This window comes from Notechis scutatus, chromosome 1 (genome assembly GCF_049901735.1).
Source record: "Notechis scutatus isolate UNSWTSFEM ecotype Mainland chromosome 1, rNotScu1.2, whole genome shotgun sequence".
In the NCBI taxonomy this organism is placed as follows: Eukaryota; Metazoa; Chordata; class Lepidosauria; order Squamata; family Elapidae; genus Notechis; species Notechis scutatus.
Window position 1 is genome coordinate 51,724,615 of NC_142009.1, and position 25,309 is coordinate 51,749,923.

General features: G+C 35.1%; 1 protein-coding gene across 9 annotated transcripts in view; it reads right to left on the reverse strand.

The window, feature by feature from the left end:
- ESRRG (estrogen related receptor gamma) overlaps positions 1 to 25,309 on the reverse strand; it is a 459,707-nt gene that overhangs the window by 126,134 nt on the left and 308,264 nt on the right. For all 9 annotated transcript variants that reach the window (XM_087963929.1, XM_087963925.1, XM_087963956.1 and 6 more), the window contains 2 exons: positions 21,973 to 22,388; positions 3,048 to 3,164 (listed from right to left, as the gene is read on the reverse strand). In XM_087963929.1, coding sequence (XP_087820055.1) covers positions 3,048 to 3,164; positions 21,973 to 22,388 — 533 coding nt within the window. The remainder of the gene's footprint in view (positions 1 to 3,047; positions 3,165 to 21,972; positions 22,389 to 25,309) is intronic.

The window sequence follows — 25,309 nt, forward strand, 5'->3', positions numbered from 1 at the left end:
AGCCTCAACTGATTAGTTACCAAATATAAAACTATTTCTTTGAGTAATCAAATTGTACATTGATTCATATTATAATGAGTTTCTTCCACTTCTCTGAAAATTGGATCAAACAATTGTCTCCCTGAAGCTCAGTTAAGGAAAAAAAAAAACAATTCATGGTAAGATTTGGAAATCAACCATTTAACAAACAAAATAAGTCAAATAAAGGTAAATTCCTGCACATGCCACATATTGTCCTCAATTTCATGTTGCCATCTCAAGACTAGATAATTAGAACTGCTGAACACTCTATATGGAACCAATTATACATATCTGAGATAACACACTTTAAAGTTGTATTCAGCCTAAAATGAAATAAAACAAGAATTATTTGTTTTGGGAACCTCCATCAGTCTAAAAATTGGTATCTGCAGAAGCATACTCTATCAGGTGCCAGCACCTACATAAAGAAGGAAAGGAAAGTTGTCTCAAGGAACATGGGGGATAATTTTTGCCACGGTTATCTTATTGTAACTTCATTTTTAAATTTCATTCTGTTTTCCAAAGAAGAAAGAGATTAAACAGTGAGTGTTTAACCTTCAATATTTTCCTAGCTTAAATTGCTGTTTGAAGCTGTCATTAGCCATGCTGGGGGAAAAGAAAGGCACGGTTAGCACTTTTATTTTCAACTGTGAAATGTCGCTTTGTTGTTTGATGATGGGAGATCCCTAATCCCTAGTTTGGGGTGAATTTTCTATGAGAATACTTATCTTGAAGGTAGAGGACAAAAAGCCTTCTATTTACAAAACAAAACAAAAGAGGAACAGCAACATAAATAGCTTGAGGAAAAAATCAGCGTTGATCACTTTCACAAATCTTGGTTACTGAGATGACAGGGAAAAACAAAAACCTATTACATGAAGGAAAAAAAATGGTACTATGACTCAATCTGCACAATGCCTTTTTCCTTCAGCTGGACAAATAGATTTAGCAGTAACAATTGACTGAAAAAGACTCATACTCAGGATGTTGTTCATGTTGACTTCGTGTTAAGCTTCCATTAAAGGTTTTTGCATTATAGTTTCATAACATGAAACAAATTAGGGTTTCCATATGGATGAAGATCCAGATCCAAATAAAAAAAAGTGAAATCCCGAATCTGTTAATGAGGTAGAGTCCCCACTGAATTAGAAAGGAATTTATCCAGCATAAAACTAAAGGCAGCAGGATTTGGCTCACAGGACCATCATGCCTGCCAAAGCAACCATACACAGAATGAGGTTTATTCTAAGCAAGTATAATCCAATAAGAGTATGTTTGAAAGGGTGTGATAGGCCTAATTTTTCTGCTATTGCTCAGTTAGTTCATGTTTGTTTATTATATAGATTTGTAAGGTCACCCAACTCAGGAATATCTCTACACGCTGACTTGTGAACAATGGTCATAGGGAAATTGGTTTCTGAGGAATATAAAATGTGAACTTCAGTTTCTGAATAGAAAAATCAAACCTATTTTCAAACTGCATTTTAGATAGATGCTTAACCTACATCATGGCCTTTTGGGGGTATCTCAATATGGATTTCTCTTGATAAGACTGGAAATTTGTGATACTATATGTAATTGCATCATATTTGCCTGAACCAGGCATACATGAAAATATAAAATTGCATTCTTCTTGAGGAATACAACCTAAATCCCAGTAATAAATCTAAACTGCTATTCTATAGGTACATCCAGCAGTAAATTCTACTTAATTCAAAGGCATTTCTAAATAAACCTGTAAATGACCAAATAGTTAAAATCTGTAGTTCCCATTTTTCTTAACTTTTCACCAATACCAATTGCTTTTTTTTCTAGGACTCTCTTTTTGTAAGGACTATTGAATTGATGGATCAGAAATCTATTAAGTTACAATCCAATGGAAGATTAACTGAAATAATTCTAATATTTGACAAAGAAGCAAATCATGAAAATCATGTCTGTGGAAAAAAATGGGTCCCAATCTAAGAGATGGGAGGCTGCTGCTGCAGGATGATAGGTGCATTACAAACAACTTTAGATTTCAAAACCTCAGGTTGACCCACTGCTGTGGGAGATGTGTAGATTATATCATACTACTCAAAAGAAGGCAAAAAATAGTGTCTACTTATTCAATATTTTTATATTTAGGCAAGCACAATCAAAATATGTCTTAAAATTATAGGAATTATGTATTGAATCCTTAATAGCTGAACAAGCTGGGTTTTGAAGAGGCAGAGAAACCAGAAATTAAATTGCCATATTCACTGGATTATGGAGAAAGCAAGGGAGTTCCGCAAAAACATCTACTTCTGCTTCATTGACTATGTATTCTAAAGCCTTTGATTGTGTACTGTAGATCACAAAAAACTGTAGCGAGTTCTTAAAGAGATGGGAGTACCAGACCACCTTACCTGTCTCCTGAGAAACCTGCATATGGGTCAAGAAGCAACAATTAGACATGGAACAATTAATTAGTTCAAAATAGGGAAAGGAATATGACCAGGCTGTATATTGGAAAAGATGGAAGGCACAAGGAGAAGGGGGTGACAGAGGATGAGATGCATCATTGACACAATGAACATGAATTTGGGCAGACTCTGGGAGACAGCAGAGGACAAGGAGGCCTGGTTTACCATGGGGTCACAAAGAGTCAGGCACAACTCAACAAATGAACAATCTGCTATTCTGATTTCGCTAACTTCAGCAGTTATAGGTTGAGGACTACTGTAACTGCCTGAGTTTTTAAGAACATTATGTACATTGTATGAAGTATTTTCCCTCAGACATTCATTTTATGGGTATTTCTATTGTATAACATTTGAAAATGTACAAATATCAAACTATAATGTTCAGCTGATGTATCAGAAAAGAAATACAGTATGCTTGCATTAAAATGAAGAAATTGATCTCCATCTGTTTGAAGCATTTATATTTTATTTTTTTAAACAATCATAACATCTGAAAATGATACATTGCATTTCTCAGATTAAATTATAGGTCTAACAGTGTTTATGAACAATTCTATTAAAGGGGTTTATCAGCCTTACCTTCTTTCAGCATGCCAACTTTTAGACACTTCATAAAACGACAAGCTTGACAGGATTTGCGTCTGCGCTTTGTGATTTCACATTCATTTGTTGCTGGGCAGCTATATTCTATGTTACCTAAAATATTTAAAGTACATAAAAAGAAAAGTCCATTAAGAAATATCAGGATTAATTTTGTAAACCAACTAGAAGAAATACAACTGTAACTGTAAATCTAAACAAGAAAACCATGAAATTGAAAAGCAGCTGGGCTTAATTTTTTTTTACATACTTTCTTTTGTTTTTTTCAAACAGTATCTTATTCTAAAGAAACCTGTAAAAATAGAATATTAAAATCACATATCTTGACACAGTTTAAAAGTTTAAATGAGTTACTGCTTAGCATATTTTTTCCACAAAATAGTAAATGCAGAGTTGTGCACACCTAAAGGCAGAGTTGTTCTGCCTAAACATTTTAAATACTTTGCTATTGTATACTTCTCAAGAAAATCTATCTGTTTCTGCAAACTTTTATTCCCCAAGGTTTTGATGTGAATGTAGCACCCAAATATGCTTCAGCCAGAATTCATGGTGGAATTCTTAAAAAGAAATTCACTATACCTTCAGAGATTTATATAACGACATTTATTTATTTATTTTATATTCCTGTCTATTCGCACATGGCATTCAAGGCAGCTTACAGAATATAGAACCTCTTTTAAACAATAAAACTAATTTAAAAAATAAAAAAAAAAATAGTATAGTATAATATAATAACATAAATATAACATAAATATTATATAATGTAATGTAATATAATGTAATATAAATCACCCTCACTTCTGTCCTGGCGACAACAGATCACATGAACTATTTAATGGGCTCCATCCCGCTTTGGGTTCCCCAGGTATGCTGGCAGAACCAGGCCTTTAGTGGCTTCCAGAAGAGTGTTAGAATGGGGGCCATTCTAATCTCTGAGGGAATGATGTTCCAGAGAAAGGGAGCCACCAGGGAGAAGGCCCATATTGGGCTGGATAGTACAAAGGAAATATATATAATCATTAAAGGTAGAGAGAGAAATTTTCTCCTATTTCTAGACTTCAGAATCAAATACTGGAAGAATTTCATTTAACTTATGGAATTCACTGCTATCATATAAAATGGTGATAATTGCTTAATATGTTTAAGAAGGCCGAGATGCATTCAGGAAGAAAAGTTATCAGTGTCTTTTTATTAAGATACATTTTGTTGAGAAGGGAGAATTGGGTTTGAGAGGCAGAATACAACTGAATATCACTCCTGGTGCCAAAAAGCATGAACCTTTTCTTGATATTATATTCTGTTTAAAGAATTCCTAAAAGCATCTGACTTTATGAAGTAGGAAAAAAATTCTGCATTTGCCAGAGCATCTGTCTGCTTCTGTTTCGATATCATATGCTAATTCAAGCACAGGAATAGTATTTTTAAGATGAATTTAATTGTTTGACTAATATATGTGTTCATACTGACTTGGATATTCGCAATTACATTTAGCAGGTGAAATCTGTAGTGGTAGTTGTACTTCATGGAAAGAATAAAAATGCTTTTCCCCAACAGTGTTTCCCCATCTTGCTTTAGAAGTATTTGTTACTTTCTAACCCTTTCCCCTTGTGATTAAGTGCATTAGTATCTTAATGAAAATGCATTCTCTTTATTGCTCTCTTGGGAAGTGGCAGGTCATCACACCAAATGCATAAATTGCCATCAGAGACAGCCCAGGCATAATTGCAATTTTGCTGCTCCATGTTTGCTGCACTCTGAGCCTCAAGACGTCCCCTGAAACATGCACAGATTCTAGTAATTAGCATAGAGTATGCCTGAGACCAGAGCATTGATGAAATATTTCAGAGTTAATCACACTTTGTAAACACTGATTTATATTGACTACCTTTCTCCAGACTGATGTCTCCTCATTAAATATCACATTAGCAGGTTGCAGGATTGTACAGATTCAAATTCTCCACAACTGCTAACTTAACGAGGAGTAATACTATGCTCAACACTATGTCTGTCTGTTATAACATATAAATGATGAACTAGAGTAAAAACAATGCATTAAGAGGGAATTTGGTATCTACTGAAAGAGCACAATTTAAAAAATATTGCACTGGTGGCATCAAAAGTTTAGACTGAACTACATAGTCTCGTGGATGCCCTAATTTCCTATTTTGAAAGAAACTGTTTACATATATATTACAGCATTTCTATAAAACACTAGAAAAATGTACTCTTAAGAACACCTACATAAAACTGAATTCCACTAAATCTAATAGATACACCTGTGTATTTATTAAATATAGCAACAATGATTTCAAATATACAGTCACATCTTTGTTTTAAAAACAAATGACAGAATACTTGTACCAAACCCTAGCAATGCTGTCTGTCCTTTTTCTGCTTTGATGGACAGACAGACAGACAGACAGACAGACAGACAAGCAGGCACTCCTTTGTCAGTAAAAGTACTGCTTTAAGTTGAAATGTGTTACTTTGATTTTTGTACCAAGGATTAGATGTTATATTTAATACGTATACTTATTATCTTCATCTCCATCTCTACAGTAATCATGATGACTGTTAGTCCATGCACACTATTAGTTAGAAAGAAAACCTGACAGAAATTTCAACATCTGAAGAAGTCATTTAGGCTATTAAGCCCAAATCACTATTCAGTATTGGAATCCAAATTAGAACATTCCAGACATAACCTACCATAGGATAACTGAATTCACCATAGGCCTACCATTAAAAAGAGGGTTTTTTAAAAATGATGTTAAACCTAAAATCTCCCTTTCTATATCTCAAACCCATGGGGCATGATGCTTAGTGGTTAAAGATGCTGAGCTTATCAACAGGAAAGCTGACAGCCTTGGTTTGAGATTGAAGCACCGTGTGACAGGTTGAGCTCTCCTTACTTGTTCCAGTTCCTGCCAACCTAGTAGTTAGAACACATGGAAATGTGAGCAGATAAATAGGTACCACTTTGGTAGGAAGGTAACAGCCCTGCTGGTCACATGACCATGGAAGTATCTTTGGACAATGCTGGTCCCTCAGCTAAGAAATAGAGATGAGCTCCATACCCTAGAGTCGGGCCAGATAGGACAGGGAAAACTTTTACTTTTGTATCTTAAATACTTCATTCCAAATCTTGTATTCTGAGGTGAGAAAAAACAAGTCTTAATCTTCTTTAATTGACACGCTTTCAGATGTTTAGAGTACGATTATATCCCTCCCAGTCATCTTCTTTCAATTTTATACTCTATTCCTTCAGTCTCTCTTCAAATGGTTTCTCACAGGAAGCTTATAATTTCTTAACTCTTAAGAAATTAACAATGTCTTAATTCATTGTTAATCATCTCTCAACTTTTTCTAATTGTTCTGAATCCTTAAAATGTAATGTCCAAATATGGAATTCATGCTCAAGGTGGGAGATGATCAAGCTTAATTGAACAGAATATAGTAGATGGGTTAACATCAGGGGTGGGATTCATTTTTTTTAACAACCGGTTCTGTGTTTGCATGGCGTGGCTTAGTGGTCATGTACCTGGGTGGACGTAGCTTGCTGGTCATGTTATTGGCTGGGTATGGCCAATTCAATATCACTCACATTGAGGCACGCATCTCCTCGCCTGGCCTCTCATGACTGTGGGGATGCTGCAACAGTCGTAAGTGTGAAAAATGGTCATAAGTCACTTTTTTCAGTGCCTTTGTAACTTTGAATGGTCACTCCACACAAGCAAAGTACCAGCAAAGGAAGGGAAAAAAACTCCAGAGATGTTCCTAAGACAGGAAATCTAGTCCTGCCAAGAATGTAATAAGGGTTAACAAACAGGCAGTTTCTGTAAGCAACACCAGAATGTTTCCTTCCTGCCTTCCTTACAGGATTAGGCCAGTAATTTCTTCTAACAACCAGTTCTCCAAACTGCTTAGAATGTTAACAACCAGTTTTAGCGAATAGGTGCGAACTGATAGAATCCCACCCCTGGTTAACATATAGAATAGTGCAGTACAGGTAGTCCTCAATTTACAATAACAATTGAGCCAAAAATTTCTGTTGTTAAGTGAGACATTTCTCAAGTGAGTTTTGTTCCATTTTACAACCTTTCTTGCCCCAGTTGTTAAGTGAATCACTGTGCTTGATAAATTAGTTGCCTGGTTGTTAAGTGAAACTTGCTTTCCCATTGGCTTTGCTGATCGCAAAAGATGACCACATGACCTTGGGACATAGCAACGGTCAAGAATTTGAATTTTGATCACATGATTTTAGAGATGCTGCAAAGGTTGTAACTGTGAAAAATGGTCCTAAATCACTTTTTTCAGTGTTATTGTAACTTCAAGCAGTCAGTAAATGAACTGTTTTAAGTCAAGGACTACCACTATTCAGATGAAAAATGGGCAAAGCTTTAGATCATTGTCCTTTTCAATAGTGTCTTAAAAATGAATCAATAGACTATACTGTAGTTTCTATAGCCGTAATATAGTTATATAGGCCTATATAGTTGTATACTAAATTATTGCATGGGAAAGAACAGAAGTCCATGTTTAGTTCAGTAAGGACAATTGTCCTTGAAAGTCCTCCTGGATATATTTTTTCTTGGCGTTCTATAAACGAAAAAAGAAAACTTGTACTAAAAATGTGCTGTTCAAGCACCCGTTACTATTACATCAATTTTAATTAGAGTTCACATTTCAAGTACACTAAGAATCAAAGGTTCCTTGTGTTATTTTTCCTTCTTTTTTATTATTAAAAATGTTTTTAAATTCCCAGTTCCCAGATACATACAGTATAGAGTTTTATAGAGCTTGGCATTTTCCCTTTATGCTTTCAAAGATAAAAACAATGGGATCTGAGAGAGTATATTTTTAATCAAATATACTATATTATTTGACGGGGAAAGTTTTAATGATAGAAATTGGAATTTGCCTAGTTTTTCTAGTAGTTGGAAAAATGTTCTGTAAGGAATAACATATCAGCCTGGTAGCTAAGGCTTTTAATTCAGGAAACAAGAATGACAGTAGTTTATAATATCTTCTGATTGCTCTTTAGAAAACTTAAAGTTTAAATTTAAAGTTATTTTCAGGCAATATAGTTTTCTCATTTACAAGCTTACATATAACTGATTGAAAAAATAACAACTTATGTGTAACTGAAGTGCAAAGGCATAATTTGCATTTTATACTTTGGCAACAAAAAACTCAGCAACATAAAATATAGTGTGATGTTTTAAAATGAAAATTCTTGCTTCTTGCAGACAGTACCCTGATAAGATTCATGTCAGCCAGAAGTTTCTATACTTAACCCACATAATACAGGAAAAAGAACTGCCTTTGTGGGCTTTCTAGAAATGTTACTAAACATACAGCTTTAAAATAATACAACCAGAGATAAGCTTGAGGAAACAAATGAAAAGATGTTTAAAATGTCTTCAATCTCTCTAAAAGTGCCAAAAGAAATAACATTTCATGTACCTTATGATAAGCTTTCCTCTCATTAAGGTCCATAAAGTAATTGTTGACTGTTAATGACCATATAGATAGATCTTTTCCAATATAAATGGCAAAGCTACTATTGAGATCAATGTAAAAGCAATCCTAAAGGGTGTTGACTTTTAGATAATGAGGAAAGTAGGTCATTTCCCTCAGACCCACAATTATTTTATACATGTGGGTACATGGGTGTGTATATGTATATTGAGGGTGAGACACTTATTTTTTTTCTGAAGTAGCCAAGTTTATATAATGACAGCAGACTAAGGAAGGAAGGAAGGAAGGAGGGAAGGGATACTATCCTCTATTTTATGTCTAATAAGCCTGTATTTGAAGGAGGATATGCTTCTAGACTATATACTGATACCTCCCTTATCATAAGCCACTTGGAACATTATGTTATTTTAGGCTCCAGAACAGCTCAGTTTACTAGGCAGCTCATTAATTCTCCTTGATCTATCTTGGTTATCAATACTTTCTGTGATAAAAAGAAGTTGGTAAAATAGATAAGGAAGTTATCCATATTATAATGTAAAGAAATTTCTTTCACTACAAAGGCTCCAGTAATGAAGTCAGCTACTATGAATAATGTATATGTGAAAAATAAAAAAGAGGCTTTGATAACAATGTTGAAAGCCTTAGTGCCACATTAGTTAGATGTGTGATAAAATCAAAAAAAATGAAGCAGTGCTTACATTTAATTAGGGAGAATATGCTGGATCATGGGTAGATTGCATCGATATCTTACGCTTTTTGTACTAACAAATGACATGAGAAAGGTATGCCCCCAAACAAGAAGAGTATGAAAATAAAATCTGTTCAAGTCATATTTTATCTTTTGAATGATACCCATTCAAGTTAGTATTTGCTAGAATTAATAGTATTAAAATTATTGAAAAAATGTATAAGGGCAAAGTGTAGATTTGGTGATTTGCAACACTAAAATCAGTGCTGGGCATATAATTAAGCACTTCACCCTTCTATAAACAAAAAAAAGTATAGTTACTGAAGGAAAATATCCTTCAATATTTAAGAGCAATTCACTGAATTACAGAATGTATGAAATGGAAAGGATTCTATCGGGCAGAAGAACTGATTGCTCAGCGCAGGAATCCACTCAGCAATCGCCAACAGCTGGCCATCCAGACCCATCTGAAAATCTCCAGTGAAGGAGACATCAACATTTACATGCAGATTGTTCCATCACTGCATGAAAATTATTAACAGGAAATTCCTGCAAATTGTACAATGGGTAAATTAGAATCCCATTGTGCAATTACAATAGTAACTGATTCAATATGTGTGGAAAGGCTATCCTTATCTACCAACTGCAAAGTATCCCATGAGACTCTCATTTGATCAGCTCAGAAATAACCGGAGCTTCTAAAAAAACCTCAAAAGTATAACTATTCATGCCATTAGGCAGAGAGAAATCGGCACTTGAGCAGCAGATACTGAGAGGAAGAAAGTAGCAGTTCTGTGTGTATGACAGGAATAATATTCAGGTATGGTGGAAAATATTGTCACGTGTCTAGCTAAAATAAGATTCAATTATCTATTTCCCTTCTGGATATGAAAGAGAGAGTGGCCATTTCTGCCTGGGAATTATGGTCATCTTATGCCTTTTGAAAGTTTTTGTTTCCTTCTGCTTGTCCATCCCTTAACTCTATCAGATCCTCAATTTGAAGAGCTAAACTGTTTTTTCCTTAATCTGTCTAGGTTGCCCTTGATTTACAACCATTTGTTTAGTGAGCATTCCTTTACAATGGCATTGAAAAAAGTGATCTAAGGTTTTGCACTTTACTACCATGGCAGCATCCCCATGGTTATGTGATCCAAACTCAGAAGCTTGGCAACTGGTTCATATTTATGGAGTAATAGGATCACCTTCCACAACTTCCTGACAAGCAATGGGGAAATCAAATTCATTTACAACTGTGTTACTAATTTAATGGCAGTGATTCACTTAACAACTGTGGCAAGAAAGGTCTTAAAATGGGTCAAAACTGACTTAACAACTGCCTCACTTAGGAGCAGAAATTTTGAGCTCAATTGTGGACATAAGTCGATAACTATCCGAATAGGTAAGCTATACATGTCCATTTTAGGATACATTTTCTACATGACTATTATGTAAATATTTATTTATTTAATATTCTGCCTTTATTATTTTTTACAAGTAATTCAAGGCAGCGAACATACATAATACTAATGCAGACTCCAGGCTACCACACAGTGGCATTTTGCTCGCAGTGAAGGAAAGAGACTGATAATGACCTCAAAACACCATAGAAACCAGGGAATAAAAACTGCCCCTTTGTCCATTTCCTCTTTCTCTTCATTGTTTGGCAAAGCTGAACCCAACCTTAGTCTAGATTCCAGTTTGATTAATGCCACTTTCTCAAAGATTGATGAAAAAAACCAAGATATTGCTAAAGACTATGAAATATTTTTCTCAGTTTTAGAGAGCATTGAGATTAAGGGAATATTAATATATACATTTTAAGTCATGGGTAGAACAGGTGCAACCTAGGAGCAAATAGAACCCACAGCATGTCTTTTCTGGTCATCCACAATGGATGTAGGGGGGGAGTTTTTTGCATTTTGAGATATTTAGAGGGGTTTAACTGGGGGGGGGGGTATGTTACATCTTGCAAAGACATGTATTTTATCCCAGCTGTGTGGATAATTGGTTGGATGCCAGATGCTATGCAATTTATGTATATATTTTATTTATTTATTTGGTTGATTAGTAAATAATGCTTTGGATGTCTGATAAATGCACGACAACCGCCTCTACCATAGAATGAAAGAAGACTTTCAGAATCTTTTTTTTCAGATTCTTATATAAACTTGAAGAATAGTATGGTTGCTTGAAGGAGTAAACTCATTAAAACTAATGTGAACCAATAAGTAATCACACAGAGATTGAATAGCAAAGAGGTGTTCTATTTAGATATATGGGAATGTCCTGAACATTGGGGGGAAATGTTATTTAGTAATGAGAAAGAAAATACACACAGAAGAATAATTTACATAATAATTACATAATTTACAGTCACCCACCTGTTATGCGTTATGTAGCAAGAGGATGCCAGTCCCAATTTGAAAAATGCTGAACTAAATAATAATTTCTGAAATAATTGATGTTTACTGTATTACAGGTAATAGCAATAATACTTATCTTTTCTGAATTAATTTATTTATAATAACTTATAAATTATAAATTATCAGCTAATACAATCTTACAATCTTAGGGGAACATTCTTAGGGAGGAAATGGACAGATAGCAATTTATTCTTTAGCTATAAAAGCTTCACAGATAAGGTGACACCTAAATCAAGTGCCTCCTGCTTAAATAAGAATTTAAATATTTAAAAAGTATTAAGAACATATTTAAATACCTCTAGTTAGATTAATGACTTGCAGTACACTAAGCCAGTCCAATGAATTTCAACAGGACTTTTGGTAGGTTATATGTCTATGAGGGTTAGTATATTGAATGTACGATGTATCTATATAAGGGCTTTCTTTATTAGAATACTTGTTTATATCTCACTTGTTCTACAGTAATTACTAAAATTTAAAAATTTAAAGAGGAGGAAACTTGTTTGGTAGTTGGTTAATCAACTTGGAGAAATAGGGCAAGACAGGCAAAACAAATCTGTCATTTCTTCTTTAAAAAGTTATTCGAAGGAAATGCTGATGCAAAGAGGTTTTTTTTAAAAAAAAACTTATATAAGGAAGGTGAATAATTTAATCAGGTAATGATGAATTCAGGTTACACTTTTTGTCAGGTTCATTGGACATCTGCCATGTTTGTACTGAAGCTAAGAATGAAGTATGGGCTTTTCTTTTATTTAAAAATATTACTTACAAAAATCTGCAAACCCAAAACTCTGATTTAATTTTTATGTTCTTCACAACAATCTTTTAGACTTACAGCATATATCAACTGATCATTGTGTAAAAATAACTTTTGAAAGATATAAAAATTTTTGAAGACAGAAACAAAATATTTTCCCCTCATTTCAAAGTGTTTTTCCCCTTTTTCCCTTCTATTCAATCTTGTCCTGTTCTCAAAGACTGCCTGGATAAACCCCTACAGATTTCTTTGCAAGGTTTCTTCAGAAATGGTTTGCCATTGTCTCCTTCTTAGGGCTGAGAGAAAATGACTAACCCAGTTAGTCCAAAACTAACCCAGTTAGTTTTGAGCCTAAGGAAAGTTGCTAGGCATCTGCCAAAACTCTGCAAAGTCTAAACTCTATTTTAATTGACCCATTCCTGAATTAATGCTGATATAGAAAATGATAATTATAAATCCACAGTTTACACTAAGTTCAGAGTGGCATCTACTTCCCACTATCACATCTCAATTTGTATCAACAATTGGCTTAACTTCCTCAATTGTTACTTTCTAAAGTCAGTTTTTTGCACTTTCCCTATGTCTTGAAGAATATTTAATGATTAACAATGGACTCATTTTAACTAATCCAGGCAACACTTTGAGTATCTGTCCCATCCTGTTTCCTTAAAATGTATTAGACCATACCTCCCATAATACAATAACAGGACAGCAATATAGACAATATAGTTCTAGATTTTGTTTTTCCTTTGCCCTGGATATCAAGGCTAGACTTCCCAAAGGAAGGAAGGTATTCCATTTTTCATAAGAACTTGGTTCTTCTATAGTCTAGGGCAGTGATCCCCAACCTTTCTTATGCCGCGGCCGGGTATCCCCAACCTTTTTTATGGCGCGGCCCGGTACCGGCATTAGCTGGGCGCCATCTTGTTTTGATGAAAAAGTGCTTCCGGTGACCTCACGGAAGCACTTTTTCATCAAAAAAAGATGGCGCATGCGCTTCGGTGAGCTTTTCCGGGTAGAAATGGCTTTCTACCCGGAAAAGCTCACCGAGCGCATGCGCGCCATCCTTTTTGATGAAAAGTGCTTCCGGTGAGCTTTCTACCTGGAAAAGCTCACCGGAAGCACTTTTTCATCAAAAAAAGATGGTGGCGCCCAGCAAACCAGCGGCCCGGTAGGACTTGTTCCACGGCCCGGTACCGGTCCGCGGACCGGTGGTTGGGGACCCCTGTTCTAGGGGGAAGCAGGAGGAAGCCTGAAGAATGGCATTTGAGGAATGGGAACAAGTATAAACTAAAAGCATTTTTCTTACATCAACAAACCATGGATGGGAGAGAGTGGATCTAAATGATTATAGTTTCTTCAATTTAATATTGTAAAAATTGGTAATCACTAAGATATGATCAAGCTGAGCTTGAGGAACAAGTCAAATGTGTCATCAGTCATGAATCCCTTAGCGCCCACAAGAAATCTAAGTCCAGTCCACCTTGAATTCCTTTTACTCTTAACTCCCACTAATTTCCCTTGGTCATTAGTAGTTCATATTCTTGTAGAGAGCTTAAGCTTGCAGTAAATATCTATACCCATTTGAAATGTTTGGATGTCTTGATTTTCCTGGCACTTGACATTAATGTACACCTAAGTATTGATGTCCCCTCCTGCCTCCAATGATGCTGCCCATATCTTTCTAACTGCTATTGCCAGTGTGCTGCTCCAAGAAAGGCATATGTGGGATACATGCAGAGGTGGCATTCAGCAGGTTCTGACCAGTTCTGGAGAACCGGTAGTGGAAATTTTGAGTAGTTTGGAGAACTTGCAAATACCACCTCTGGAGATTTTACAGTATCTTTCCCCTGCCACGCCCACCAAGCCATGCCCACAGAACCAGTAGTAAAAAAAAATTGAATCCCACCACTGGATACATGGGGAGATTATTAGTTTATATGCATAGTATGTAAGTAAACAAGTAAATAAATAGAGATAAATCTAAACAAGATGAAAACTAACAGAAGATTTTGGCTCCCTTTGTGATCTGCCACCAAATTGCCTTGCCTTGCCCTCTACCAGTTTGGTAGGAACTCAAGTGGTAGTCCTCCATGGCAGGGTGCAGATTAGCTATTCTGGGTGAGGAAATCAATTGGCCAGTTCACAATGGAAACATTGGAGCCAAGATTTATTTTAAGTATGAATAATACAATTAAGGAGAAAAATTGGTTCTATTGAATTTCTTTCGACAATAACTGTGTCTTTTGTTTATGAAATCAATAAGTAGTGTATCACACCCACAGAACAGAGCTAATCAACAGTAGCATAGCAGGAAAAGTAATCTCATACAGGACATAGTGAAACACACTACATTGGCTTATATATTGCTGTCTCATACCCAATATATATTTAGCACATGATTTCCATGCAAGAAGAAACAGATTATATTGTTAACATCTCAAGGTAAGGTTTGGAAAGATATTTGCTGTAAATCTGGGAAATTATTTGGTAATTACTACATATCAGTTGGAGTTATCCAGATATTTGGAATTACATTAATCAGCATTTTCTTTACACTTGATAAAGATATATGAGAATGATGGGATATGTCTCTCACTCATCTTGATGGCTGCTATAAACAATATAATGTAATGTAACATTGACAGGGTATTATCTGATTAACAATAGTGTATCCTCCCAGATTCCACCTCTTAGGGATGTTACCAGCCATGGAACCATTGTCTTTTTTTGCATGAAGAACAACACTGCCTTGCAGCCAATGAAGTAATCCACATGCAAGACAACAAACTCTATCAGTAAGTTAATTTAATTCCTCTAACACCACAGTCTTTCCAATATATCAGCTTGTAAACACATGAAGGGTGATCACAGACTTACAGAGCTTAAATGGGGCAGCACCAACTAAGATGGAAACATTTTTTCTACTTTCTACAACTCAGTTCCCAGTGTGCAAATCAATGAATTATATGACAATACTACCTGACTGAGCTGTATCAATGAGCTTAAATAGGACAAACCTTGAAAACAGCCTTAGATTTACAATAGATACAAAGCTACAGTACAGAAATTAATTGGGATGGATCATATGGAAAATATACATACAAATATGGATCATGTGGAAAATACAAATTTAAATTGTTCTGACTGTTCCTGCACTTTTATGCATGAGCTGTGTATGTCATGTTTAATAAATATAATACTTGGATTATCAAAGAACTATCATCTCAGTAGGGATTTTTTTTTTATCGATGAATCAAATTCCTTCTTTCTCATAAGCAGGATTCCATTCATCTAACATTCACAAAACTAATGAACGTCTTCTAATTAGAACCATAAAGAGGACATCAGAATCACCATGCCATAAACCAGTTCTAATATGCCTGCCATCTGCAATGACTATAAAGTGTTATTTGGATGTAGTTTATTTATTTTTTATTTATTTTATTTATTTATTTGATTTGTCAATTGCTTACAAGATAATAGGTATAAGTATATACATAGTTATAAATACATGAAATGGGTACATATAAGAAAAATAAAAGAAACAAGAGGACAGGGATGGTAGGCACGTTGGTGCACTTATGCACGCCCCCTACAGACCTCTTAGGAAAGGGGTGAGATCAATAGTAGACAGTCTAAGGTTAAAGTTTTTGGGGTTTGGGGAAGAAACAGAGTCAGGGAGAGTATTCCAGACATTGACCACTCTGTTGCTGAAGTCGTATTTCCTGCAATCAAGTTTGGTGTGGTTAACCTTGAATTTGTATCTATTGTGTGCTCTTGTGTTGTTAAGGTTTAATTGAGTTTAATTGAGGCAATATCACTACAGGGATAACTAAATATCCATATACTATGTATTTTATATGGATGGGAGTAGATAGGAAGAAGTAAGATTATGGGTGCGTGGAAAGTGAACCTATTGGTTTCCATGGCTTTATTAGCAATTTCACTAATCTGGGGTTAGGAAAAGTGACAAGGTACAAATAAAACAAATAAATATATCAATAACTATACATGGACCATTAATGGCACTAAAGAGTTCACAAGCTCAAAACCCGTCTCCCCGAATAAGCTTAAAACAATGATTCTAGCTATTTCATCCTGCGAAATTATCAATTTTGAGATTTCATATCTGAGGCGCCTCAGGCTGTGGCAAACTTCAACAATGAAGCCTAAGCCCAAAGATAACACAGTGATATTCACTTGAGTTCAATTCTTTATTTGCTTACACCTAATCAACAGAATCTCACCAGAGTAAAGCTATAACCTTCTAACAGATATATGCTGGGAAATTATAGGTTGAGGCTACCCTGAACCTTTTCCTTCTCCCCCATCCAGTTCAGGACTGCAATGTCTCTTGTCTTGGCATCCTGTATGCCTCCCTGGGAAGCCATGTATTGCTGGCATTCTGCCCCATTCTTTTTCTAGCTGCACATTCCATCACACCACTTCATCCAGAATCAAAATTGTGAAATGTTATCTGGATGAAACGAGATTGTGAAAAATTTGCCCATACTCTCCTTCTCTCCCCCTTCTCTCTCTCTCTCTCTCTCTCACACAGAGACACACCAATTTGGTCAATCAACTAAAGATTGATTTTATAGCATCTGGCAAAAGTAGGAACAAGCTACCATGACGTTTAAAAGGCTGATTAGAAGATCTGATGTTAAGTCTGCCATGAGAACTGTTCCATTTGGCATGTAAACATATCCACCGACTTTCATTATACAAAGTTATTTCCCTAATTATGTATCATTCTGTTAGTTCTATCTAATTAGTCTTCTGACATGCCCAAGAACTAGAATGTACCTGTATCATGATTTGCTACTGAAACTACTGTCAACTTTAACTGGTCACTACAACATAAAAGGTCATAAGTTCAAAGCTCACTTAATTAGGTGGAGCTAGTTCTATGAAATTAGCATTCTGTAATAAAGGGACATCTTTCTCTGTTATAATTCTAGGGCATTGTGTTTTATACTTACTATCTGTGAAGAGAAAATTTGAATTTTATTTACTTCTTTATTTAAAGCATGCCATTTTTCAAGTTTCTACCAAATACAGATAAAATTGATAAGCTCCAAAAATCAATGTACTATTTTTAGAACTTTCTAGTTTTTACTTTTCTATGATGTGCAGTCATCATACTTTGGGTAAGATATAAATTGAAAGGATTACACTACAATATATTTTGAATAAATGGGATTACAATCATAGATTGTATGCAGAAAGAGATGCAGAAAGAGAAAGGAAAATAATATATTGCCTGTAGAAATTTTTGGTTAGAGCATGCAACTTTGGGTAGCCTTGATATAGTCACTTTTTTGCTGTTATAATAGGACATAGTTAATTTGATTTATTGCTTTTGTTTTCAGAGAAACAAAAGTTGAACAAATCTAGGTAATTAATGTGGCACAAACTATTACAATTCAAGAAACAAATGGTCCTTGGATGGGATCCTTGATGCTCTCTGAACTTGGTTGTTTGCTTGCTGTTGCTTTATTGCCCAGCTAGAGATCATCATACAAGTTAATGTCTGTGAGTAATCAACCAAGTTTAAAGAGCATCAAGACTCCACACTTTAATCCTGAGTATGCTGTCTGTCTGTCTCTCTCTCTCTCTCTCTCTCTTTCTCATATACACATTAAACACACTTGTTAAATAGGAATAACGATCAGATGATTCAGCTATCTTTATCATCTTATGCTCCAAATTATAAAATAACAGTATAATCCCATACTGTTAAAAACTATCCATAAATACAAGAACTAAAGATTCTATTCATACCCTTTATTGAACACAACTTTTATCTATAAAAAAAATGAGAATTCAATATTTTTGATGTTACTCTGCATTTAGCATGAAAAACCTGGGCTCACAATGTTATTATTTCTACCACTGAAGATCTGTTTTATGCTCTGTTTTATTTTTGATGCCTCCACTTGAATTATCAAGAGCAACATGTTCTCTGCAGGGATTTTCTGCAGCTTAGCAGGGAGAAATCATAGCTCAATGACAGAACATATGTTCTGCATTCATAAAGTCCCAGGTTCAATGCATAGCATCTGTAGCTAAAAGTGTCAGGTAGCAGCTGATGGCAGATCTTTCCATGAGCCCTTGGATAATTATTGTCAGTCAAAGTAAAAAACACTAAGTTAGATTATCAAGTAGTCTTAAGCAAGTGTCCTATATTTCTTTTTTTTTGAGGTTTTTTTTTCTGGATTACCATCTGATAGATGGCCACATTAAAACAATCTGATGACTTTTGGTTTCTTTTCTAACTATATAATTACACAAAAGATATACTAGAATCTATAAACATATACTAAACTGTCAATATTTGATTAGTGACTGGAAAATTGTAGCCTAATTTAGTGGGCTTACCAAAATGTGACAGTAGGAATGCAGAGAATGTAAACTAGTATGTATTATCAACAGACACTACAAGAGCTACAGATAAAAAGAAATGTTTTTTTTCTCTTCTTTGATAGTGGCATTGAAAGAGAACATGAAGGGTGTGAGAGCTGTCCAGGTTTAAATTCTGAATGACCATTCAGAATGCTAGCTAAGAAGTTTTCAAGTAGTGTATGCACTACCATTTCTTAACATGCAATAAAGATATAGTTTTAGCAATGTTCATCCTTGTCTAAGTTAGGAATTGATAGTCACCTAACAGTTGGGTTGGGAATATATAAACCAGGATAGACATTTAATACTGTTTCTTTAAGGGAATGCTAAAGTGTAATTGGGTGTGGTTCCTAAAACGGCCATAAGATGGAGCTAGAAACCTGGGTTGTTTAGTCGTGTTGCTGCTAGTTGCTAGTTGGTCGATGTTCTGATGTTCATTGTTTTTGGTTCCTGAATTTTTTCCCTATTTACTGTTGCTGATCGTTGTTCTTCTTGGATTGCTGTAAGTCTGTTACTGAACTGTTTATGATACTGGACTTTGATATTTGGATCATCCCTGGACTGAAAAACTGACTGCTTTAACTGTGTATGACTTGGACTGCTTGTTGAACTTTGCTTAACTGTTTACTAGAAGTAAAAACCTACATTTTACTATACAATGTATCTGTGTGGTGGTTGTGTGTTATTCCTCACCATTTTCACTACGTCTCCCTGTGTGCACTCATTCTCCTAACGGGGAATTACCTCAACAGTCTTTATCGGAATCTGTGAACATTTTCTTTCTTGTTACTGTCATTTAATAATTAAATAGAGAGCAGTATTTTTCATTAGTAAGAATGTCTTAAACAGTGAAGCAGTAAGCAAATAAACTGAAACTCTACATATTTCAGATGGGATACTATTGTTTGATTATTTATTATTATTCAATAAAAACACTTTTATAATCTAAGGTAATGCCTAATATCCTCAAGGAAACCGCACAACAATCCAAAATCTATCTTACCTGAAGATGCAAAAAGATCTAGGACAGAAATAAATAGTACTAGTACTGCACTATAAAGCCTTAGTAAGACCACAGTTATAATACTGCATCCAGTTTTGGTCACCATATTATAAAAAAAGATTTTGTGACTTTGGAACAGTGCAGAAAAGAGCAACATAGATAATTAGAAGGTTAGAGGCTAAAACGTATGAAAAACGGTTGCAGAAATAGGCTATTTCTAGTGAAAAGAAGAACCAGGGGTGACATGATAGCAGTGTTCCAATATTTGAGGTGCTGCCACAAAGAAGAGGGAGTCAACCAATTTTCAAAATCACCAGAAGGCAAAACAAAGGGATGGAAACTAATCAAGGAGAGAAGCAACCTAGAACTAAGGAGAAATTTCCTAGCAGTGAGAATAATTAACCAGTGGAGCAGCTTGCCTTCAGAAGTTGCAAGTGCTCCATCACTGGAGACTTTTAAGAAGAGACTGGATAATTAGCTGTCTGGAATGGTATAAGGCAGGGGTGTCAAACTTGCGTCGTCAAGGTGGTGTCTAGTGATGTGTCGGAACTTTTTGCCCCTTCACTAAATTGGGCATGGACATGGCCAGCCTGTCATGCAGGGGTGGCATTTGGACCAGTTCTATAGAACTGGTTCTGTGCAGTTCTTCATTCTGTGCAGTTTGGAGACCTGGCAAATCCCACCACTGGCTGGCCCCAGCCCCTCCCCGCTTACCCCTCCTCTCCCTGCCCAGTCACTCCTTATCTCACATGCATACCATCCTACTTGCCTGCATTATGCAAGCAAATTTTATGTGACAGACTCAGGCAGCAGATTTCAGAAAGATAGATCTCTGAGTGAATCTGTGCTTCTGCAAGCAACTCAATCTGACTGACTGCTTTGCCTGATTTTGGGTAAAAGTTGTTCTTTTTTTAAATAAAAATTCAATATTTACATAAACATTTACAATGTTTAAATACAAGCCATGCCCAGCCAGTCACATGACCACCAAGCCACACCCACAAAACCGGTTGTTAAGAAATTTGAATCCCACCCCTGCTGTCATGCATCTGGCCCATGGGCTGCAAGTTTGACAGCCTTGGTATAAGGTCTCCTGCTTGAGCAGGGAGCTGGACTAGAAGACCTCCATGGTACCTTCCAACTCTGTTATTTTGTTATTCTGTCAAATTTCATGAGAGTAAAATCTCATGTGATTGTTTCCTTGTGATTTTTGGCAATTTCACATAAGAATTTGCCTGAATTCTCACAATATTTCTTATAAGATGCCTGAGCTAGCATAATTGCTTGATGGTACAAGAGCCAAAAAATTGTTCATCTCATCATAGCCTTTAATACTCAAGCTGTACCATTTCTATAAACAGAACTACTTAAGGTAGGACATGAAATTACCTTATAAATAAAACATAAAAAAATTACACAATAACCTGATTCACACAGTATATGATAAACTATACCATATCTTATTTGGTTTTGACTTAGTGTGTTATGTGATCTGAATGATTACTCTTTATAAAGTATGATTTAAAGCTTAACATCTTATGGAAACGAAGACAATGAATGAATGAACAATGACAATGAACTTAACACAATGTGAAAGCATATCAGTTGTAATAGTAGGACAGCAATCACTACAAACATTTTAAAATTTAGCTAAAATATGTAAAATTACTTACAAGGCTTATTTGCTTAACTAGCAACAAAGAGGTAAATCAATGTGTTAAATGTATTTTGGAACTGGTCATCTTATTGTTCAAATATGCTTTTCACACACACACACACACACACACACACACACGACAAAATGAAGGCTAAGATATGCATGACAGAGGGTATCAGGAGTTATTTCTAGAAAGTTGTATTAACTTTTGTTAAAGAGTCTCCTGCATCCAAAGAAGGCTGATAAGAAAGAAAGATGCTTCTATGGATAAGACATCTTAATCTAAACTTTTATATCAAAATGAAAACTGGCAACGTAAACCGTGCAGCCTTCACTCACATAACCATATCAACAGACTGTACACAGGCATGATTTGACTCAATCCAATTGTACAAAATGGCTCCATAGAAAACAAAGGGAAGGGGAAGGAGAGACAGAACTGTGCTGTGTTTTTCTTCAGCTGAGAAAAGGGTAATCAAGCACTGACCTTGAATTGTCCTCTTGAAGAAAGCCTTGCAGGCCTCACATGAAGCCACACCATAGTGATACCCTGATGCAATATCACCACAAACCAAACACAATCTTTTGGGCATTGAGTTCAGCATGTATTCACACTTGGTTTGTGAATCTTCAGCAATGGTACTAGAGCAATCGTCGTATCGTTTCCTGACAGACCCATTACCCCCAAGACCAGGGGCTGAAGAGTAGAGTGGTGGTGAATCTAACCCATTCTGATGTCCATTCATGGTTGAACTGTAGCTTCCACTGGCGTCAGAGGAGCCACCAGGGCTGTGATGGTTGATGCTGTCCGTCAAGGAGGCGGGGCTTGATGGTTCCGTCTTGATATATGACGAACAGCTAGAATCAATGTGTCGATCCTTGCTTGACATTCTGCAAAGAAGCCTGCATTGTAAAGAGAATGGGAGAGAAAGAGGTTTCTGTGCATTAAAGACAATGATCTTTAAAGGCTGCAAGAGCTAAAAACTGTACATCATTCATTCATTAGTCAATACCTCTTGTTTTACATGAGATAAAGCACATGACAAAGCTATAGCAAAGCATCAGACTGGCTGTAGACAAAAATGTTAAAATATATAATGCAATATTTTTCTTTTAAATCACCTCTCCAAATTCTAAAATCGTCATAAAGAGTAATAAATGAATTCACTGCCAAATTGTTCTTAAAACTTCTTTCCCCTATGACAACACATTTATCCCTTCTAGTAACAATAAAAGCAAAGAACATCAAAATTGTTTCTATATCAAATGAATGTTTTGCTCAGTAAAAAAAAATTGTCAGCAAGTTTCATAAAGCATGACTGTACTTTCTGTATTGATTGAATTTCAGTATGAAGGAATAAATCACGTTTAAAGAAATTTATAAAGAGATTTTTGATCTCAGATTACAGTGGATAATTAAGCTTGATTTCTGTTTCACGAAATCTAAATGGAATAATTCATAAGCTTTGTCTGCAATTACATTTTAGCTGTTGTCCATAGAATTAATCAATGATAATGTAAGCATCCAGTACAACTGGAAAACTAAATGACATGAAAGCTAATATTTGACTATTTGGGGGGGGGGGGATGCTGTTGTTGAAAGAAAGAAACAGAAGTTTTACTTGTCAGATGATAAGATCATTGATCTCTTCTTATTAAAAAGGAGACATTCAAAGTAGTAAAAAACATCTGAACTTGCACATTTTCTGACTGTGAAAACTGGAAAAAAATTCTGCTAAGTGGCAGATTGATTGCTATGTGCTATTTAACTGAAGAGACAGTGCTGTCATGGCAAACACCATGCTAATGTACTCTTTGAAAGATTTTCAAGAATGCAGCAAAATCTATTTCACTCATGACAGAGGTAAATTTGAGTTGGGTCAATATTCAACAAAAAAATAGCTTCTAATCCTGAAGAACATATCAATCTGTCTGATTCATCTATGTCATTCTTATACTAAATTTTAGGTGAAAAATATACTTTTGGATAAATCGGCAGAGTTCTTGACAGGCTTCACGAACTGTTACCAAACTAGAACACGTTGCCTTCTTAAAATATGAGTATTTAATCAAATTTGGAAAGGAAATGTTGCAGTGAATCTCTTAACTATCAGAACTTCGGTTCTATCATCTCAATTAGCCAACCATTTCTTGTCATGATATTTTATATTGGTTGATTTCAGTAGAGTCAAAGAAATATATTTATCTTGTTCAACACATAGACAACATATAAACCTAGAATCCTTTCCAAAAACAGAAGTATAGCTTTTGTTTTGCATTTGTTAGATGCATTTGTTAGAATTCTCATATTCTTTTACTAAATCAAGATTATTTAAAGGCTAAATAACACATTTATTATCATCTATTTACTAACTTATTAATTTAGCAGTCCTGCTAGCTCAACAGATCAGTTTGAGGCAAAGATATGCACTACAGTAGCCTAAATCTATTACCTCAGCTTGGAGAAGAACTTAAGAAGAGAAGCAGTTTCTTAACTTGTGAACTCCAACAGGAAATAAAGTAAGTCCCCACTTTTGCCCAATCTTCTAACAAAGAACTTGAAAGGAGAAATAACCTTTTAGCAAGTTCATTTAGAGATTTTAGAGATTTTGTTAGTAACTAATAAAACCCTGTCCTAAATATTTCCAGTAAACAGCTCAAGAGGAATATGTTTTCTTTACCTGCCTGGTTATTGTCTTAAGGCAGTGTTTCTCAACCTTGGCAACTTTAAGATAGGTGGACATCAATTCCTAGAATTTTTCACTCAGCCATGTTGGATGCAAATTCTGGGACTTGAAGTCTATCCATTTTAAAGTAGCCAAAGCTGAAGAACACTGGTCTAAAATGTGATTTTCTTCTGTATTGCCTGTGATAAAAAGACAGCCATAAAACACAGATATTCCTTTTAAATTACCTCTTCGGGTTTCTAAGGGTGATTTTTCTTTAGCAGTTAATAACTTATTTAACAATATGGTTTTAATAATTAAAATTTAATCTGAAGTTTATTTTATTATCTGTTTGGTGTACTGTCCAAAGCTATTTGCATTTTTAAAAATATGCATGGATCTGTAAGTATTTGCCACATCCCCCTCAATCATTCTTCCCCAAAATAAAAGAGAACATGGGCCAAGAACATGGCACCTAGAGTATCAATTTTGCTTAGGGATTCCAATAAAGATGCAAAGGCTGGAATAGATTTTCAAGTCCAAAGTCAATGCAAATTCTGATTGTTAATCAGAGAGTTTGTCATCAGATACCTGGAGAAATATTAAGTTAATAAAGAGGAAAAGAATCAATATGATATCCAACTAAGGAAAAAGCCCAGCCAAAAATATACTTTTCCATGGTTTAGAGGAAATAAATATTTATTTATTAAATAAATAAGTATTGTATTCAACTGGGTTTCCTCTCCATTATCTACGTTATGGTGACTAGTGTAATTAATACAACTATAATTAATAAATCCCTCATTTTCTTATTCTCTAACATTTTCTCAAGACCATTTGAAAGAATTACTGAATTACTGCAATCTTATGAATTTCTTTCAGTGTAGTCTTTACAAAAATACCCCATTTATTAATTTATACTTGTTTGACAGCTCTTAAATACATTACAATCTGGGATATAGCATGAAATATCAGGCTACTGAAGCTTGGCTTTCTTCTTGTTGTCTGTCAGAAAGAAGTCTATGTCTTCATTCTGACACAAGATTTTCTATGTCCATAATTAAAATATCAAATAATTCTCTCACAATACAGAACTTGACTGTAAGGGCTGGATGCCTCTGAATAACATTTCTCTAGCTTTGAAAAAAAATACAAACT